This window comes from Sinocyclocheilus rhinocerous, unplaced genomic scaffold, assembly GCF_001515625.1.
Source record: "Sinocyclocheilus rhinocerous isolate Xijiao unplaced genomic scaffold, SAMN03320098_v1.1 scaffold1319, whole genome shotgun sequence".
Taxonomy (NCBI): domain Eukaryota; kingdom Metazoa; phylum Chordata; class Actinopteri; order Cypriniformes; family Cyprinidae; genus Sinocyclocheilus; species Sinocyclocheilus rhinocerous.
The window spans coordinates 720,858-738,541 of record NW_015650691.1 but is presented as its reverse complement, the minus strand read 5'-3'; the positions used below and the strand labels follow the sequence as shown (position 1 = coordinate 738,541).

The window sequence follows — 17,684 nt, the reverse complement described above, 5'->3', positions numbered from 1 at the left end:
ACTGTATTTTTCCTCTTCTGCTGTCGAGGTAATGCAAGGAATGTTGTGATTGGTTGTCAAGGCAGCCAGTCAGAATTTAGCAGCCTCGTCTCTGATTGGCTGGAATTATGGCATATTGTAACGCTGGGTTGTGTTGAGCACGTGAGCTGTTGGCATTTATAGAGCACTGAGGGCGGGCATCAGGTGAGCAAGCTAGTGAAACGTTGCACGCGCAAAAGAGAAGGTCTGCACGCATCCAAAAACTTATTTTAAATGCAAAATTGATTTTAGTGCGCTCAAAATTATTTTTTCTTTGCGAAATTAACATTTTCTCCACAAAACTCAGATCACGTGCATGCAAAATGCACTTTTGTGCGCTCAAAATATTATTTTTTGCACGCAGAATTGTAGCAGAGATCTAACCCTATAATTTTTTACGTACCTTTAAAGCACACTGTAAAAAATGACCGTGAATTTAAAGGTAAAAGACTGTAAAAATGCTACAGTAAAAACCTGTTAAATGGTTAACGGTAAATCCCCCTACTATATAGGTATAACTGCAGCCCGGAGATCTCCAAATGGGGGCGGGAACTCCAAAACGGGGTGGGAGCTCCAAAATAGGGCGTGGCTTCCTCTCATTGACAGACAGGCACATGACACGCATGCACAATATTTCCCCCCAATCCACTTCAGTGCAAACTCCGCCCCACAGCTGATTCTAAAGATTTTATTGGTTGTGTCAATTAAAGTGTTGATTTCCTACATTATGCTACAAAAAAATGCTAACCCCTAAACCTAACCTTAACCAGTGAAATTCACCACGGCGGGATTGTGGTAAAGAAAGATGCAGTTCAGGAGATTACGGTGAAAAACTGTATTGGACATTACATGTATTGGACATTAATTTTACGGTAGTATACCGTTTTTGGAAGTGAAAAAGACAATTTACAGTGAATAACCGTTAAACTGACATTCCCAGAATTCCCTGCGTTACATTTCAAATTAAATTTTTTTTGTTGTTGAAATAACTGTTTCTTCTTAGTTTTTTCTTATCAGTTTTGTATATTAGGGTTGTGTGTTACACCTAATGTTGTTAAATGAATGTTTATTGCATTATTTCAGTTTCATGTGTGTTACCATGATGGTATTTAGCGTTTGTGTGAATGACACTGTGCACCTTCTATATGTGTTATTATTTAAAAGCTGCTTGTGATGGGTTTTGGTTCATCATGTGAGTTTCTCATCACCCACCTGCATTTGGTGGTTATCAGTTTATACAAAGGTACAAAACAGATTTCAGTACTTCAATAGATTGGTATATTAACATTATATCGGTTAATGAAATTATGGTATTTAACTGTAAATTTAAGTTAAAACCTAAAACGTTGTTACCGTATTTTTTACGGTAAAATTCCGGCAACCACAGCTGCCGTTTTTTTTACTGTAAATTTCACGGATTTTTTTTTACAGTGCAGATTGTCGAACGTAATAAAAAAACATATCCTAAAAGATGTGTATGAGTATTGTTTATAGTAACGGAATTACTATTGTCTTTGATAGTGTTTGAAAGAAATTAAAGGTCCTAAAGGCATCAAATAAGAATTCTATAAAAACTAAATATAATATTACTAATTTTGTTCGCTAGTACAATGTTTTACACATGAAGAAATGAATAAAATTTAAATTGATAAAATTATTAAAATGAAATAATTGAAATTATGTGAACTTTTTGTCCAGTAAGGTTAAAGTAAGTAAATGCATTAATGCATTCAGTCCTAAAGATGTCAGTATAAAGTCCGTTGTACTATTGGGAGCTAAACATGAACTACAATTTACTGAGTGCTCTTTTAAGTTACCCTGTCAATGATGTCCTTACAAGAATTGTACTAAGGATTTTGTGATCTAAAGGGGTTGTTTGCAGCTGGGCATACATTTCTTCATTGTAACTAATATATTTATGTGTGTTTGTGTTACAGTGCTGCAGTCAGGACTGAATAAGAATTTTTTTGATGTAAAAGTGTCTGTCACTGACTGTCCAGATCTTACACAAGAGCCGTTTGGGTTTCCTGTCACGGGTGAGTACAAATAGTATTTCATATAATGGTATTTCAAGGTGTTACAGGCTCTTTGAACAACACTCGTTACTCTTTTATTAGGCCTGTGTGGCAAACCTCGTATTACTGATGTGGGAGGCGTACCCTATCTGATTCCTCTGGCCAAACCGGACAAGGTGTGTTAATAAACTGTAAATGTAACTGTCATCAACACATTTGTAACCCTAACCGATGCAAGCTTTCCCCTGTAAGGTGTACAACATGAACACTGTGTCCAAGGAGGTGGAGCTGCCTGGTGGATTTTTTCTTGGTGCTGGTGCTGTTTCCTGCAAGACAGTCGGGATGAATGGAGAGGTCTGTATTGCTGCACTAAAACAAGTAGCATTAAGTTTTTCCACATTAAAATGTTCAGACCCTAATGAAATGAATTGAAATTGTAAAAAAAATAAATGAATGAAAGAAATAAAACTGATGTGAACGAATTTGCAGTGGCATCAGTAAACGAAAATTGCTACATATGGTGATAATTTTCTGTATAAAGTCCAAAACTGTCATGTCAACCTTATCAACAAAAAACAAATCATGTCACTACAAAACATATTTTTCTTTTAAATACACTGCTTTTTTGATTAATGTGGAGTCCAGTGGGGTTTATAATACTGTATCTGTCCTGTTTTTTCATAGTTAATGCCTCTGGTGCTGACTGAAGCTGAAGGAAGACCTGCAGTGAATGCCAGTTATTTTTCATCCATCAACCCAGTGGATGGAAACTGTCTGCAGGAGAAATACAGCGACAGGTTCCATGACTGTGACTTTGGCCTCCTTGCAAACCTTTATGCATGTGAGGGCAAACCTGGAAAGGTAAGAACCATAGAGACTTTGCTTTCATATCACACTGACAGAATTGCGGCTCTATACATCCCAATACTGTGATTTCTGGTTATTACATGAAGTATTTCCTCTGGTAATGGCCATAAATGATGAAACAGTTATCAGGAGTGAGATTTTACTAATTACTAATTACATAAAACAAAACCACTTGAAATGCATTTATTGAATATTTTCACAATACTGTTCAAAAGTTTAGGGATTTTTTTGTCTTGTTCGCCAAGGCCACATTTATTTCGATTAAAAATACAGTAAAAATAATAATTTTGTGAAGTATTATTACAATTCAAAATAACTTAATTTGAACATATTTTCAAATGTACTGAAATGAAATGTAACGACAAAGCTGAATTTTCAGCAGCCAGTCTTTAGTGTCACATGATCCTTCAACATCGTTCTAATATGCTGATTTGGTGCTCAAGAAAAAATTCTTAGTATTATCATCAATGTTAAAAACTGTTTTCTGCTTGATATTTTTGTGGAAACTGTAATACATTTTTCAGGATTCTTTGATAAATAGAAAATTCAAAAGAACAGCATTTATGTGAAATAAAATCTACAGTAACATTACGGTACATTCACTCGGGGCATCAGCGTCAACGCCTATCCTTTACTTTGAATTGAGTGACGTGACGTCAAGTATTGCCGAAATTAAAGGGGTCATATGATGCGATTTCATTTTTTCCTTTCTCTTTAGAGTGTTACAAGCTCTTGGTGCATAAAGAAGATCTGTAAAGTTGCAAAGACTAAAGTCTCAAATCCAAAGAGATATTCTTTATAAAAGTTAAGAGTTAGCCACACCTACCTAAAACGGCTCGTTCGAACACGCCCCCACATACAGTGGGGCAAAAAAGTATTTAGTCAGCCACCAATTGTGCAAGTTCTCCCACTTAAAAAGATGAGAGAGGCCTGTAATTTTCATCATAGGTATACCTCAACTATGAGAGAGAATGCGCATTTTGAATGCTATTTTAGCGTCACTGCTTATAGTATAATGTTAACGTCAAAGAAGGGCACTAATATTAACGTTAGCCGGCATTTTTTTCAGTAAACGCAGTCCTAACGTACGTTTTGAATGTCGCTGCGGTTAACTGCAATGTTTAGCTGTGCGTTCACACCGCCGCCGTCGAGAGCGTCAAAGTGGCCGGAAGTCATTCATTTTCAATGTGAGCCGGCGTCGAGCAGCAGCGAGCAGCGGCGCGGCGCGACTTGGACGTTGAGGGCGTCGAGGAGAGTTGAAATCAGGTCAACTTTATGGTAATGAGCTATGACGCGGTTCGGTGGCAACCAATCGGAACGTAGAAGTCCACCGCTTGAGAGGATTCCAGAGAACGCAGCCCTGTAAACTCTGGTTCCGACCACATTAGTTCCCAAGCAAAATGGAGGAGAGGTTGATTATTGCTGTGGCGGGTTTCCCAATGATATACGACGTGTCCCTGTTTGCGTACAGGGACATAAATAAAACAAATGATGCGTGGACCAAGGTGTCTGAGATTGTTGGTGTTCCTGGTGAGTTGCTGATGTGCATTAACGTTATATATTTTCTGAAAAAAAGCGGGAATTTCATGCTAACTTTAGCGCCAGAGCATGCAAAACAGTGTTTTTTTTTGTTAGTTTTTTTGCAAAACTGTGTTACTGCTGCAGAATATTTCTAACATATCGCGGCAGAAGTTAAAAACTTTTCAACTTTTTAAACGCCAACGCAGGCATCAGCCAATCACATCGCCTTATACCCTAGCGCAGATGCTAGCCAATCGCGTTCATGCAACACCAGAAAAATAATGTGATTGGCTGTTCAGCACCAGACACGCCCTCCATCAAGCATCGACGCCGACGCCCCGGGTGAATGTACCGTTATACATTTCTTTTATGTCACTTTTTAATGAGCTTAAAATTTTATGTGAATACACAATGCAGAATAAAACAATCAATATCTTTAAAAAAATCTTACTGAGCCCAAACATTTGAATGGTACTGTATGTATTATTATTCATTTATCAGTTTTCACACACAACAAACATTCTCGATACACAACATTATTATCAAACAGTAACGAGACTTCCATTGCAGGTCATTGAGGTGAGAGCCTGCAGAAGGACTGGAGAGGACAGTCTTGTGAGCTGCATGAGAAAGACCATGGAAGAATGTTATGGGGAGAAGAGCGTGGCCTTGGGGGGAACTTTCGTCATACAGAAGGGGAAGGCAAAGATCCATATCATGGTAAGAAAATAAAACATAATTTAAAAAATAGACATTTGTTGGGCCTATAAAGCAGTCACTGATAAACTCTATAGAATAAAGTAGCATCTTGAACTAGGATTAAACTTCAAAATGTTAGAGCAGAAATGACGGAAGTGTAATCTTTTCACTGCTCTGTCGTTAAGCCATTTGAATTCTCCGCCTGCCCTCTAAACTCCATTGAGGACGTCAGTAACTGGCTCAGACATTTTGAAGTCAGTGCTCCACTGATCTTTCAAACTGTCATGGTGTCCCGAGACCCAGTGAGTACCAACCCACCATGTCATACTGAAAATGTAATATTGCCATCCATTTCACTGACAATATTATTCTGCATCTTTAAATATTTCATATCAACTCATTTCTGTTGTTCTCAATTCACAGGGTCTTGACCTGAGAGTGGAGCATACGCATGGCTTCAGTCACCATGGTGAGGGGGGCCATTACTACATAGACACCACCCCAAACACAGTGGAGTACCTGGGATACTTCCTGCCCGCTGAGTTTATCTACCGTATCGACCGACCCACAGAGACACACAATATTGGCCAGGATTAAAGTAGTGACAGTTTATAGTTGTTTTTGCATTTAATAAGCTATAATTAATTGTGCCCTGTTTACCAGGAACACTTTATATTGATGAATAGTAAATAAATAAAATACGTATTGAGCGATTTGAGCAGTTTTCACAATGCAATCAATCTCTCTACATTTTGTACTACTTGATGGTCAAGCCATTTCAATTAGCTATTTTTTATTTCATTAATTTCAGATGGAAATGAACCTATTAATTAAAACATTAGTGAACTGATTAGTGAATTTTGACAACTGTAATACCTTTTTGCAACTGATATTGTAACAAATATTGTACCAAATCAGCATATTAGAATGATTTCTAAAGGATCACACAACACTGAAAACTGGAGTAACGGCTGCTGAAAATTCTGCTTTACCATCACAGAAATAAATTACATTTTAAAATCCATTCGATTAGAAAACAGTTAACAGTATTGCTTTTTTACTTGTATTGTTGATCAAATAAATGCAGCCTTTATGAACCTTCTTTCAAGGTTTTTTTTTTTAAATATTGTGTGTTCAGTATTCATTGTAACACTCACATGCAAAGCCAAGAATAATATAAAGAGACCTTTCACATGATCGTTTATTTAGTCAAGACCTTATATTAGGCCTGCATCAAGTTTACTTATTGTCTACTGCCAACTAGAACTGAGGAAGATTAGTACATTTTCAACCAGGCAAAATTATAGGAGCAAAGCCTTTAACATTTCAATTCTAATCTGACATTAGGAATCAGCTCTGCAAGTTATGGCTGTGGCAGGGAAAAAAGCTGATTGGCTACTTTCGCATGGCTGGTGGTTCAGGAAGGGATATGAACTCCGTACCATCAGCATCGATCTTCAGAATTTCTCCATTCTTGCTTTCATCTGTCACAAGAATAAGGGAGGCCTTGGCAACATCCTCAGGCCTATAAATAAAGCAATGACATTGAAGTACTTTTCACTGCAAAATCTACTGAAAAGTATACGGACTGTTAACTCACTCCACAAAGTCATTTCTTTCCAGAACCATCTCCTTCATTTCCTCTAGTTGTGAAAACTGTCCAAAATGGTCCTCTATATTAGAAGAGGACAGCAGGTTAGTCTTCACCACACCTGGACAGAGAGTGTTGATCCTCAACCCAAGGTTGGACTTCATAGCAACAGCCTGTTAAACATACAAAATTAATCAAATCTGCCTTATTGTTAGCAAGAGATGTACTCCTCATTATCTATCGAGGCTTTAAGTTCATGTGAGTTATTGCTGTCATTATATTACAAATGTAAAAAAGCTTGTATTCTTTATATGTTACTAAACATACCGCAATAGCACGGCTGAATCCCACCACTGCATATTTAGTCGCTGTGTAGATGGGCGCTGTTGGCACAAACCACAGACCTGTGGCCAATATGAAAAAAAGTTGAGTATACGTATATACATATACTGTGTGTGTGTAGCTACATGTGTGTATATATATATATATATATATATATATATATATATGCAATTATTTGATATTGATTTAATTGCAGAAAAAAAACAGTAATATTGTTACAATTTAAAATAACTGTTTTCTATTTTAATTGTAATTAATGTCTGTCTTGGCAAAGCTGAATTTTCAGCAGTCATGCAGTTATTACTCCAGTCTTCAGTGTCACATGATCCTTCAGAAATCATTCTAATTGGCTGATCTGGTGCTCAGTTATTTCAGTTATTATTAGTTATTTTATTAATGGTTCTTATTATCAATGTTGAAAATAGTTTTTGCGGTTTAACATTTTTGTGGAAATCATGATGCATTTTTTCCTTTAATGAATAAAAATTAAACAGTATTTATTTGTAAAATAGAAATCTTTTGTAATATTATAAATGTCTTTATTGCAGTCAGTGATGCTTTTAATTCAATGCAACACTGTTGAATAAAAGTATTAATTTATTTAATTTTTATTTAGAAAAAAAAAAAAAAAAAAAAACTTACTAACCCTAAACTTTTAAATGGAAGTGTATCACTGTTTCCACAACTGTTTTCAACATTGATAAAAATAAAAATTTAAGAGTTTCTTGAGCAAAAGTCAGTATATTAGAATGATTTCTAAAGGATCATGTGACACTGAAGACTGGAGTAATGGCTGTTGAAAATTCAGCTTTCATCACAGAAATAAATTACATTTCAAAATATATTAAACTAGAAAACCGTTATTTTCAGTTGTAATATCTCTCAATGTTACTGTTTTTGCTGTATTTTCAATCAAATAAATGCATTTTATCAAATAAATATTATATAATATACATATTATACAAAAAATGTTATTGATTGACTAATTTAGTGTATTAAGTTCCAAACCTGCAGTAGATGATATGTTGATAATTGCGCCTTTGCTATCAGGATTGTCCTTCATGTACTGCAGAGCCAGATATGTTCCCCTCACCAGCCCAGACTATAAAAGCCACATGAACAGTTCAACATGTTGCCCGATGAACAGACAGACAGACAGATGAACTGAGGCCTTATTAAAATCATACCATATTTATGGCAATGGTTTTCTCCCAGTCATTTTCATTGACAACCCCTGCATTGTTGTACATAATGTCGATGTGGCCAAACCTGTCCACAATTTTCTGAAAAGCTCCTGAAAAGAAAATCTGCTGATGTTATTTCTTTATTCCCAGACAAATTAAGACTAAAAAAAATCTTCAAATACCTATAAATTCCTCCTTAGATGAGACATCCGCAGCGTAAAATTCAACCCTGTCAGGTCCATATTCTTCGGCAAGCGCAGCCTTTAACTCTTTTCCTAGTGGTTCATTCACGTCAATGAAGGCCACCTGTAATCAAAATGAATCTGTAGTTCAGTATACTATGGTGTAGTAGTATTAGTAGAAGTAAAATGTCACAGAAGCTGGTTGACTGACATTTATACACATGCAAGAAATCAAGAAGACTGATTACATTTGACCCCTTTTTTAGGAGTATTTCGACAAAGGCTCTGCCCAAACCCTGAGCACCTCCAGTCACCACAGCCACTTTATTCTGTAAATCCATCTTCGGTCAAGTTCCTTTGAAATAAACACATCAACCAAATACCAATCACATTTAGAAAGTGAGTGAAAGTTGATTGTAAGAGTTACTGTACCTGTTCACCCACAGTCAACTACCAAGATGTTCAACTCAAGCACTGATGATACTTCACATGCAGCAAAAACCATACTTATATAGCAGATATTCTATAGGCGCAGTATTAAAAATTTGTTTTGTGGTTTCCATGTGATTTGCATTTGTGCCTTGAATGTATGATGTGTCTTGAGGTGATTATAAAATGCAAAAGCAGAAATTTTTTTTTGTTTATTCACAGTGTATTCACAGCAATGGCTTCATTTACTTTAGTATAACATACATATGTGCTTGGATATATTTAGGACTGTAAATGTTACTTGAATATAAAGTCCTACAGATCTAATATCTTTAGAGTGTGGAGTTTAGTCCTAGCCATCAGGGTGGGAATTCTGTGCCTAAGGACTGTCTTTGACAGCTTATTTGACATGATTTACATATAAACCATCTACAAGCATTTAAATAGCCTATTCAAATCTTATATGGGCTATAGGTATTTGACAGCAATTGTGTTTAAGTAATTCACTTCTCTTCTTTTGTGATGAAAATAGTTTTTGCTTAATATTTTTGTGGAAATCATGATACATTTTTTCTTTAATGAATGGAAAATTCAACATCATCTGTTTGTTAAACAGAAATCGCTTGTAACATTTTAAATGTCTTTATTTTTTGATAAATTTAATGCATCATTTATTATTTAATGTGCCAACCTCTGGTCCTTGGAGGGCACTGTCCTGCCGAGCTCCAAAACAGATGCCTGGAAGTTTCTAGTAATCCAGAAGGGACCGTGATTAAGTGGTTCAGGTGTGCTAAATTAGGGTTGGAGCCCTAACCCTAACCATTCAAATGAAATCAGTATCAACAAACTTTCCACTGCAGCAAACACAGAAGCTGCATCTGAAGTGGCATTAGATGTATTTACAGACTGTTTGATGAAGCTGAGGTGCCATAAATGCATTTACACTGCAAAATTTCGAAGGCATAAAGAATTTTATAAGATTAATGTTTTAAATCTTTTTTAAACATACAAATAAGAAATGTTGGGAAAAATGAAATGATAGTTTTAAATATGAAACCAAACCAGTAGGTGGCGTCAAATGACTGTTTGAATGAGTGAGTCATTTAGTCCTTCATTAACTCTAAATTTAACTCTAAATTAAATTTTGACACCCTATGATTTAATGCATCAAAGTTATTCTTTTTGTGTTTCTTTGCACTATCAGCACCTGAACGGGTCATCCATACTTTCTTATACACTGAAATGTATACTTTAATTCCATGTAAAACTCTTTGCTATTTTTTTGTTGTTGCTGTATTTGCGAGATATCATATGAATTTATCATATTTCCAGCAGCATTGCTATTACCCTCAAAACTTTCTCAAAACTTATATGACTTTTCATCATTCAGACGTATATCACTCCGGTAACTAAAACAGCTCCAGGAGCACAAAATGTTAATTAATTTCTTTGTCATTTGCATAATCATCCATGTAAAACAGAGGATAATTCAGTGGATCAGAGCAAGCTATTTTGTGTAGGCTATATGAATTCTCTGAGGTGACAAACTATCGTGAGAAATCTAATTTCTGACAGTAACACACTACTTAGCTGTTTCCAACCAGACAATAGAAGGAATGTTAAACTAACCGTAAAATTAAGATGATAGTATAATGTAAATAGATGTAAACAGGAGAACAGATTCATATACATTAATCTCTAAATCTCAGAACAACAGAACATTAATAAAATGGTAGAAAAAAAGTGTACTAACAGAGCAATGTTTTGATTGATCTGTTTGTCTCAGTGGATGATTTTTTATTAAAACAATCTTTTTGTTATTGTCACATCAAGATCACATCAAAAAGTCTTCATAATTTATTATTTAGATTTATTTATTTTAAATTAATTTACCGTTTTACCCTAACCAAACACGTGGCTTGTAACCCTAAAATATGAAAATATATCATAAAATTCGCACAAAGATTTACTGTGTGTAAATAATTATAAGTTGCCTCTTGGCATAGGCCTAATTTCTGTCTCTAACCAACAATTTTGCCCCTAACAAGTTTTGTCCCAAATTTTTTCTTTTTTCTTATGAGTAGTTGTTTACAAATGAGATGACAGTATTTATGAGACATATGCCCCTGGTTTCACAGACAATTGGCTTAAGGGCTGCTAGTTACAGACTAAAATGCATGTTTGAGCTGTCTCAACTAAAATATCTTGCCCTGACATATCTTAAAATATGTCAGTGCCATTGTTCTGTCTCAAGATGTACACATGTAAAAAAAAAATTCTAAGGCATTTTTATAAAAGCTGCTTAAATATCTTAATTTAAAGGCCTAGTCCTGGCTTAAACTAAGCCCCGTCTGTGAAACCGGGCCGTTATGTGGAAAGAACCGCTGAATCAGTTTTTAATTCCTAGCTCTTTGAAACGAACTGTTCGAAAGAACCGATTCGCGGATATGACTCAGAGTTCAGTTCACTAGCGCACGCGCCACTCGCGCCAAAACGAATTTGTCGCAACAAACAAAAATGTAATGACATTAAATAATTAATATATGGGGTTAAACCACAGACACGCCTTAAACTACTGAATTAGCGCTTCTTATTCACAACTTTTCACTTCATTGACGACATTTCGTACTGGTAAGCACAGTTTGATTCGCACATGAAGGACCTTTTACCATTAGCAAAATCAATTTAGCAAATCCTAAAAAAAAAAAACAGCTTACGTATTACATACAAAGTAATTTTTACTTAATATTTCAACAATACTTGCAATTTTGAGCTGAGTTGAGAAAGTGAAAAAAGAAATAGACAGAAAAGGACATACATCAGGACAACTGTTAACAAGAGAAAGCTAACTGATATAACGTTACATATAAAAGTTTACGAATTATTGGAAATGAATAATGTTTCACTTTTACACAATAATATTGTTAACTCTCAGTCAGTGTGAGAAGTGATTTGTCGGGATGTGGAGGAATGAAAACCAGAGACCAACTGCAGGTAGGATTTGCTGTCTATTATATGCTTGTGTTACTTGGTTGGAAATACACAACAGAAAATAAGAGTTGGATTAGTTGGAAAGTCTGCCATCTATCAAAATAATCTAGCTAACTACTTGCAATTGAATAAATATTATTTTCAGGGACCTCCCTGCACATACATTTGCCAAATCCGTCAAAATAATTGAACTGCTTATCTGCTAATACAACACTTAGCTGCAGTTAAAGTGTTAATCAGGTTGCTGGAGCCTGAAATCAAAGCAGAGTTTTGACTTTCTGCAGGCTGTCTCTCCGTGCCTCTGTTTAATCAAAGGAAAAGGAGCAGGCTGCCTTTGACGTCTAATCCCTCAGAGAGTGAGCTCTTCACTACCAGCCACTACAATGAGACACAAACCCCCTCCTCTTCCTCCTCTGCTCTTCCCCGTATGTATATCCACTGAAATTTCCACTCAAATCCTGATTCAGCGCTTTGTTTCAATGTTCATATATCAGATATTCACTTTTCTAATTCATGGTCATTGTTACACAGTATAACACACTGAAATTATTTGTCAGGTAACTTTAATTTGTGCTTAATGTGGAAGCATCTAAATTAACTGTTTTTATTTATTCAAAGTAAAATTTTAAATAAATTACACCTGCACATTATATATTTTTTTTTTATCTTGATATGAGTCAGTAGACAGCTCATAGGTTATATTTACAGATTAAGTCAAGTTATTTATTTGTGTAGCACTTTTCACAATACACATTTTTTAAAGCAGCTTTACAGAAATGTTAATTTGTGGAAATGACTATTATAAATAAAACTAACTATTTTAAATAATTGCGCAGTTTAGAGCTGGGTTATAGGATAGTTTTATCGTCATTGGTGATGATGATATTAACTATCAATCAGTTGAGAATTGGTATTTAGTATATACATATATACATCGCTTTATGTGAATGTACTGTATGTATGTGAGTAAAGCTAGAAATATATTGCGAGTTGGAATTATTCATTATGCTGTGGTATGGAAATCGGTAAATTTTGAACTGTAAGGCTAATTACAGTATGTATGCGGACAAATCTGATTGTCATTTCTTATAATAAAATAATTTTCTGTCTTTTGTTATTATGATTTTTAAAATATAACCCAAGGTTTCTCTTTAGCTTTGGGTCAGAGAGGTCAGTGGAACCAGGGAGCCTACCTTTCATCACAGCAAGCCAGCATGAGATCTGCTCCTTCACCTGGTGTGGCGGGACGAGGATATGCACCTTTACCTCACCCAAAAAAACCTGCCTATGTCTGGTACTCAACTTATGCTAAGAAATAATGACTACATACCAGAAAGGTCTTGTAGAAGACTGTAAAGAAGCTATTTCTTCCTGACCTGAGCCTTAAGATTCACTTATATAATATTTAAGTAACCTTAGGTAACACTTGAAAGTAGGGATGCACCGATACCACTTTTTCCAGTACTCGCCCGATGCCGATACTTTTATTTTTGGTACTTGCCGATACCGAGTACCGATACCAATATTTTTATTGCATTTGTAAATTTTTTAAATACTAGATTCACTTTCACCAGAAAGTCGTGTATGCCTAAGGTTGAAAATAAATGATGTTTATAGTGAATGCCCCTATGAATGGTTTTCGTTTTTAATCCAAATGATGCGTGTGCTAAGTGAACATCAAAGATCCCACAACAGAATTTCTCTCTCTCTCTCAGTAACTTGTGCATTGTTTTACTTACTTGTTTTTGACGTATCCGACCGAACTACAAACTTTCCAGTGATGTCTGTGAGAAAGATATATTCACTCGACATGCTGGCGAATTTGCGCCACCGCACGCTCACTCCACTCAGCGCACTTTGCTTATCAGCTCGCGCACATCAGCTATACAGGCGTTACTACTGAAAAACTTGACTGACTGCTTCATTTCCACGTTAACATTATATTCATTGCATACATATACTTCGTAGACATCCTTAATCTCTAATAACTCCATTCTGCTGTCTGTTGTTCTGTTGTCAGTGTTTCATTGCCTGAATATGGCACTTATCGCATGCTGTGTGGTATCGGCGTTTGGTATCGGGGCATTTTAACGAGTATGAGTACGAGTACAGGAGCTCAGTATCGGGCCTGATACCAATACCAGTATCGGTATCGGTGCATCCCTACTTGAAAGGAATAGTTCACCCAAAATGGAAATTTGGTGAAAATGTACTTATCCTCAGGCCATCCAAAATTTGGAGAAGTTTGGCATTACATCACTTGCTCACCAATGGATCTCTGCAATGAATGGGTGCCGTCAGAATGAGAGTCCAAACAGCTGATAAAAACATCACAAAAATCCACAAGTAATCTTCATGACTCCAGTCCATCAAATCAACGACTTGTAAAGCGAAAAGCTGCATATTTGTAAGAAACGAATTATCATTGAGGTGTTTTTAACTTCAAACTGTTGCCTCTACCTAAAATATGAGTATTCTATCCATAATATTAATTTCTCTAATGAAAAAGTTGTCTCATCTGAATCAGGAGAGAAATATGCACAGATCAAGCTGTGTTTACAAGTGAGAACAGTATAAAACAGTTCTAAACAAAATGTTGGTGGATTTTGAGGTGAGAGGACAACAGGGAATGGTCTTTTTCACTGGAGGAGGAAACATTATGAATTATGGACTTGTATTTTGGTCAGAATTAACGATTGAAACCTGGCCTGAGGATGAATACATATTCAGAAAATTTTCGTTTTTGGGTGAACTATTCCTTTATCTACAGGTGCATCTCAATAAATTAGAATGTCGTGGAAAAGTTCATTTATTTCAGTAATTCAACTCAAATTGTGAAACTCGTGCTGTGTGCATTGAATTTATTTAATACACGAGTTTCACAATTTGAGTTGAATTACTGAAATAAATTAACTTTTCCATGACATTCTAATTTATTGAGATGCACCTGTACATTAGCTAACATAAACTAACAATGAAAATATTTGTAAATCATTTATTAATCTAAGTTCATGTTCATTTCAACATATTCTAATACATTATTTTAAAAAAAATCAAATAATACAAAATTTGTATCTGTTAATATTTGACTTGCGCTAACATGAACTAACAATGAACAGCTGTATTTTTATTAACTAACATTATCAAAGATTAATAAATACTGTAACGAATGTACCATTCATTGTTAGTTAAGGTTAGGTAATGCATGTTATATATTCGAACCTTGTTGTAAAGTTTAACCTAACCTCAGTACGTAGTCAAGTTGATTAACTTATAATTATAATTAAATATTTTGAAGTTTGTTTAGAAGTTTGACCACATTATGCACATTTTTAGTTATCCTGAAAAACATTTGTGACAATACATTTTGTATTTGTCACCATTTTACCTCCAGGTCACAGACAGGGCAACAGGGGCCTCCAGTGAGACAGGATTCGATGCCAGCAGTTGGATCCCAGCTTCATGGTGGTTTTCCAAGGAGCAGCTCAGTTTCACTCGGCCAGCCCAGATGGTCTAGCAGCATCCAGAATCAACAGTCATTTAACAGGCCGGCAAATTCCCCCAGAATGCCGTACCGTCCCCAGCACTGTACCCCTGCAGCAGCAAGCACTCAGGGCCCTGGAGCTCAGAGTCACATTGGAAAGGGGAACTTCAGACCTGTTGGACAATCAGCCAGTGGAATGTGGGCAAAAGAAAAGATGGACACCTCAAGTGTCCAGACCACCCCTCAGCAGCAGGTGTGTGTAGGGGCAAGTCACATTCATATTAAAAACATTAACATATAAAAAAAACAAAAAACAGTCTATTCCACTTTACTGCAATGCTGCAAACCTGCAGCATTTTTGTGTACTGCTTTTTTTTCCAAATATTTTCTGCCTCACAGTATAAAATGTTGTTTTATTTGTTCGGCTAACATTTCTGATTTACACTCTCTCCTGCTGGATAGAAGCCGCCTCATGAGACATTGCTGCATGTTATTACTGCTGTTATTGAAGGCATGAAGCACTGGAGCCAGTACAAGAACAGAGTACCAATGCTGTTTGAGATGTTTGGTGAGGAGACTATCACACATGCGGTCCCCTTGATTTAAATCTGTGTCTAACAGTCCTGTGTCTCTTTACAGCTACACTGGACTCTGCAGTTACAGTTGGAGAACACGGAGCAAAGAAATTTCTCATGAGGGATGGTAAAGAGGTGGTCCACTGCCTTTACTATGAAAATGTGAGTCTGAGAAAATTGGTTTTCTTCCAGAGGTGCATCTTTTCTTCCTCCCTGTAACACATGCATTTTTACAATTGTATCATTTTATATTATTATTATTTTTTTTATTAAATACACTACCATTCAAATGTTTGGGGTTGGTAAGGAAACATTAGATTGAATAATGTTACAAAAAAATCAAATACTGTTTTTAATCATACTTTCTAGTCTTTAAAAAATTAATTAAAGTTTCCACAAAAATATTAAGCGGCACTATTATTTCCAACATTGATAATAATAAGAAATGTTTCTTGAACATCAAATCAGCATATGTGACCCTGGAGCACAAAACCAGTCTTAAGTCGCTGGGGTATATTTGTAGCAATAGCCAAAAATACATTGTATGGGTCAAAATGATAGATTTTTCTTTTATGCCAAAAATCATTAGGATATTAAGTAAAGATCATATTCCATGAAGATACTTTGTAAATTTCCTACAGTAAATATATCAAAACTTAATTTTTGATTAGTAATATGTATTGCTAAGAACTTAATTTGGACAACTTTAAAGGCGATTTTCTCAGTATTTTGATTTTTTGCACCCTCAGATTCCATATATTCAAATAGTTGTATCTCGGCCAAATATTGTCCTATTCTAACAAACCATACAAGAATGGAAAGCTTATTTATTCAGCTTTCAGATGGTGTATAAATCTAAATGTAAAAAAAAATAGACTGTTATGACTGGTTTTGTGGTCCAGGGTCACATATTAGAATGATTTAGAAAGGATCATGTGACACAGAAGACTGGAATAGTGGCTGCTGAAAATTCATATTTCCCATCACAGGAATCAGTTACATTTACAATATAATAAAATACAAAATGGTTATTTTAAATTGCAATATTTCATTATAATATTACTCTTTTTACTGTATTTTTGATCATATAAATGCAGCCTTGGTAAGCATAAGAGACTTCTTTCACAAACATTAAACCCTAAGTGTTTGAATGGTTGTGTGTGTGTGTATATATATATTTCTTATTTTTACATTAATTGTATTTTATATTTCTAAGTTCCACTTAGCATGAAGATGATTTAAAGGAATAATTCTCCCAAAAATGAAAACTGTCATTATTTACATACTGACATGTTTCAAATCTGTATGACTTTCTTCTTCCATGAAAGGAAAATTAAAAGTTACCGTGGCTGTCAAGCTCAAAAAATGATAAAAAAAAAATAAAAATCATGAAATGGTCTGTACCTCTTGTGATCACACCACAGTATTACTGTAGTTGGCAGTAATTTCCCAAAATATATATAAAAAAATATATATATATTGTAACGGGGTGAAGAATCACACGACAAGGAAATCTCAATCAATACCCCGGAGGGTGGATTTATTGGTGTGGTGGGTGATAGGGAGAAAGGTCCAGGTAGGTGCTCCGGTGCCGTGAGTGCTCTCTTCCGTCTGTGGGACGGAATTGAAGCTGTCTGTGGGAGAAATGAGAGGGCGAGTTAGTGCTCAGTCTCATGGAGAAGTCTCCCAGATGGCAGGGCTTGCGTGGCTTATGTGGCCGCCGCCTGATGAGCTGCAGCTGTGACCGATCAGCCTGTGATGAGGACGGCCAGGTGTTCCTTGCTTG

At 35.7% G+C, this 17,684-nt stretch overlaps 3 protein-coding genes across 4 annotated transcripts in view; 2 read left to right on the top strand and 1 right to left on the bottom strand.

The window, feature by feature from the left end:
* The window catches only part of LOC107712137 (ester hydrolase C11orf54 homolog), a 7,604-nt gene extending 1,778 nt beyond the window's left edge, over positions 1–5,826 (top strand). Inside the window, exons 2-8 of the mRNA XM_016517281.1 lie at positions 1,956–2,054; positions 2,136–2,209; positions 2,286–2,387; positions 2,718–2,894; positions 4,992–5,141; positions 5,306–5,422; positions 5,544–5,826. Coding sequence (XP_016372767.1) covers positions 1,956–2,054; positions 2,136–2,209; positions 2,286–2,387; positions 2,718–2,894; positions 4,992–5,141; positions 5,306–5,422; positions 5,544–5,717 — 893 coding nt within the window. The 3' untranslated portion in view covers positions 5,718–5,826. The remainder of the gene's footprint in view (positions 1–1,955; positions 2,055–2,135; positions 2,210–2,285; positions 2,388–2,717; positions 2,895–4,991; positions 5,142–5,305; positions 5,423–5,543) is intronic.
* A 486-nt stretch (positions 5,827–6,312) lies between these two features.
* Positions 6,313–8,886, bottom strand: LOC107712136 (15-hydroxyprostaglandin dehydrogenase [NAD(+)]-like). The gene is made up of 8 exons (XM_016517280.1): positions 8,852–8,886; positions 8,668–8,774; positions 8,420–8,543; positions 8,241–8,347; positions 8,062–8,155; positions 7,039–7,115; positions 6,721–6,884; positions 6,313–6,645 (listed from the first exon to the last, which is right to left on the bottom strand). The coding sequence occupies exons 2-8, from the start codon at positions 8,758–8,760 to the stop codon at positions 6,516–6,518; spliced, it is 789 nt and encodes a 262-aa protein (XP_016372766.1). The 5' UTR covers positions 8,761–8,774; positions 8,852–8,886; the 3' UTR covers positions 6,313–6,515.
* Positions 8,887–11,326: 2,440 nt separating this feature from the next.
* The window catches only part of spata22 (spermatogenesis associated 22), a 7,535-nt gene continuing 1,177 nt past the window's right edge, over positions 11,327–17,684 (top strand). Inside the window, exons 1-7 of one of the 2 annotated variants that reach the window (XM_016517279.1) lie at positions 11,327–11,479; positions 11,788–11,842; positions 12,124–12,264; positions 12,995–13,133; positions 15,234–15,576; positions 15,786–15,891; positions 15,963–16,060. In XM_016517279.1, coding sequence (XP_016372765.1) covers positions 11,809–11,842; positions 12,124–12,264; positions 12,995–13,133; positions 15,234–15,576; positions 15,786–15,891; positions 15,963–16,060 — 861 coding nt within the window. In that variant the 5' untranslated portion in view covers positions 11,327–11,479; positions 11,788–11,808. Of the gene's footprint in view, positions 11,480–11,783; positions 11,843–12,123; positions 12,265–12,994; positions 13,134–15,233; positions 15,577–15,785; positions 15,892–15,962; positions 16,061–17,684 lie in introns of both variants that reach the window. The other variant, XM_016517278.1, reaches the window with a different exon arrangement.

What these genes read in the sequence shown, in the direction of transcription:
- LOC107712136 (XM_016517280.1), bottom strand. Translation starts at nt 8,760, where the DNA reads ATGGATTTACAGAATAAAGTGGCTGTGGTGACTGGAGGTGCTCAGGGT. An exon ending in TCCTAAAAAAGGGGTCAAAT is followed by an intron (nt 8,544 to 8,667) that starts GTAATCAGTCTT and finishes TTTTGATTACAG; the next exon opens with GTGGCCTTCATTGACGTGAA. An exon ending in GATTCAGCCGTGCTATTGCG is followed by an intron (nt 6,885 to 7,038) that starts GTATGTTTAGTA and finishes TATGTTTAACAG; the next exon opens with GCTGTTGCTATGAAGTCCAA.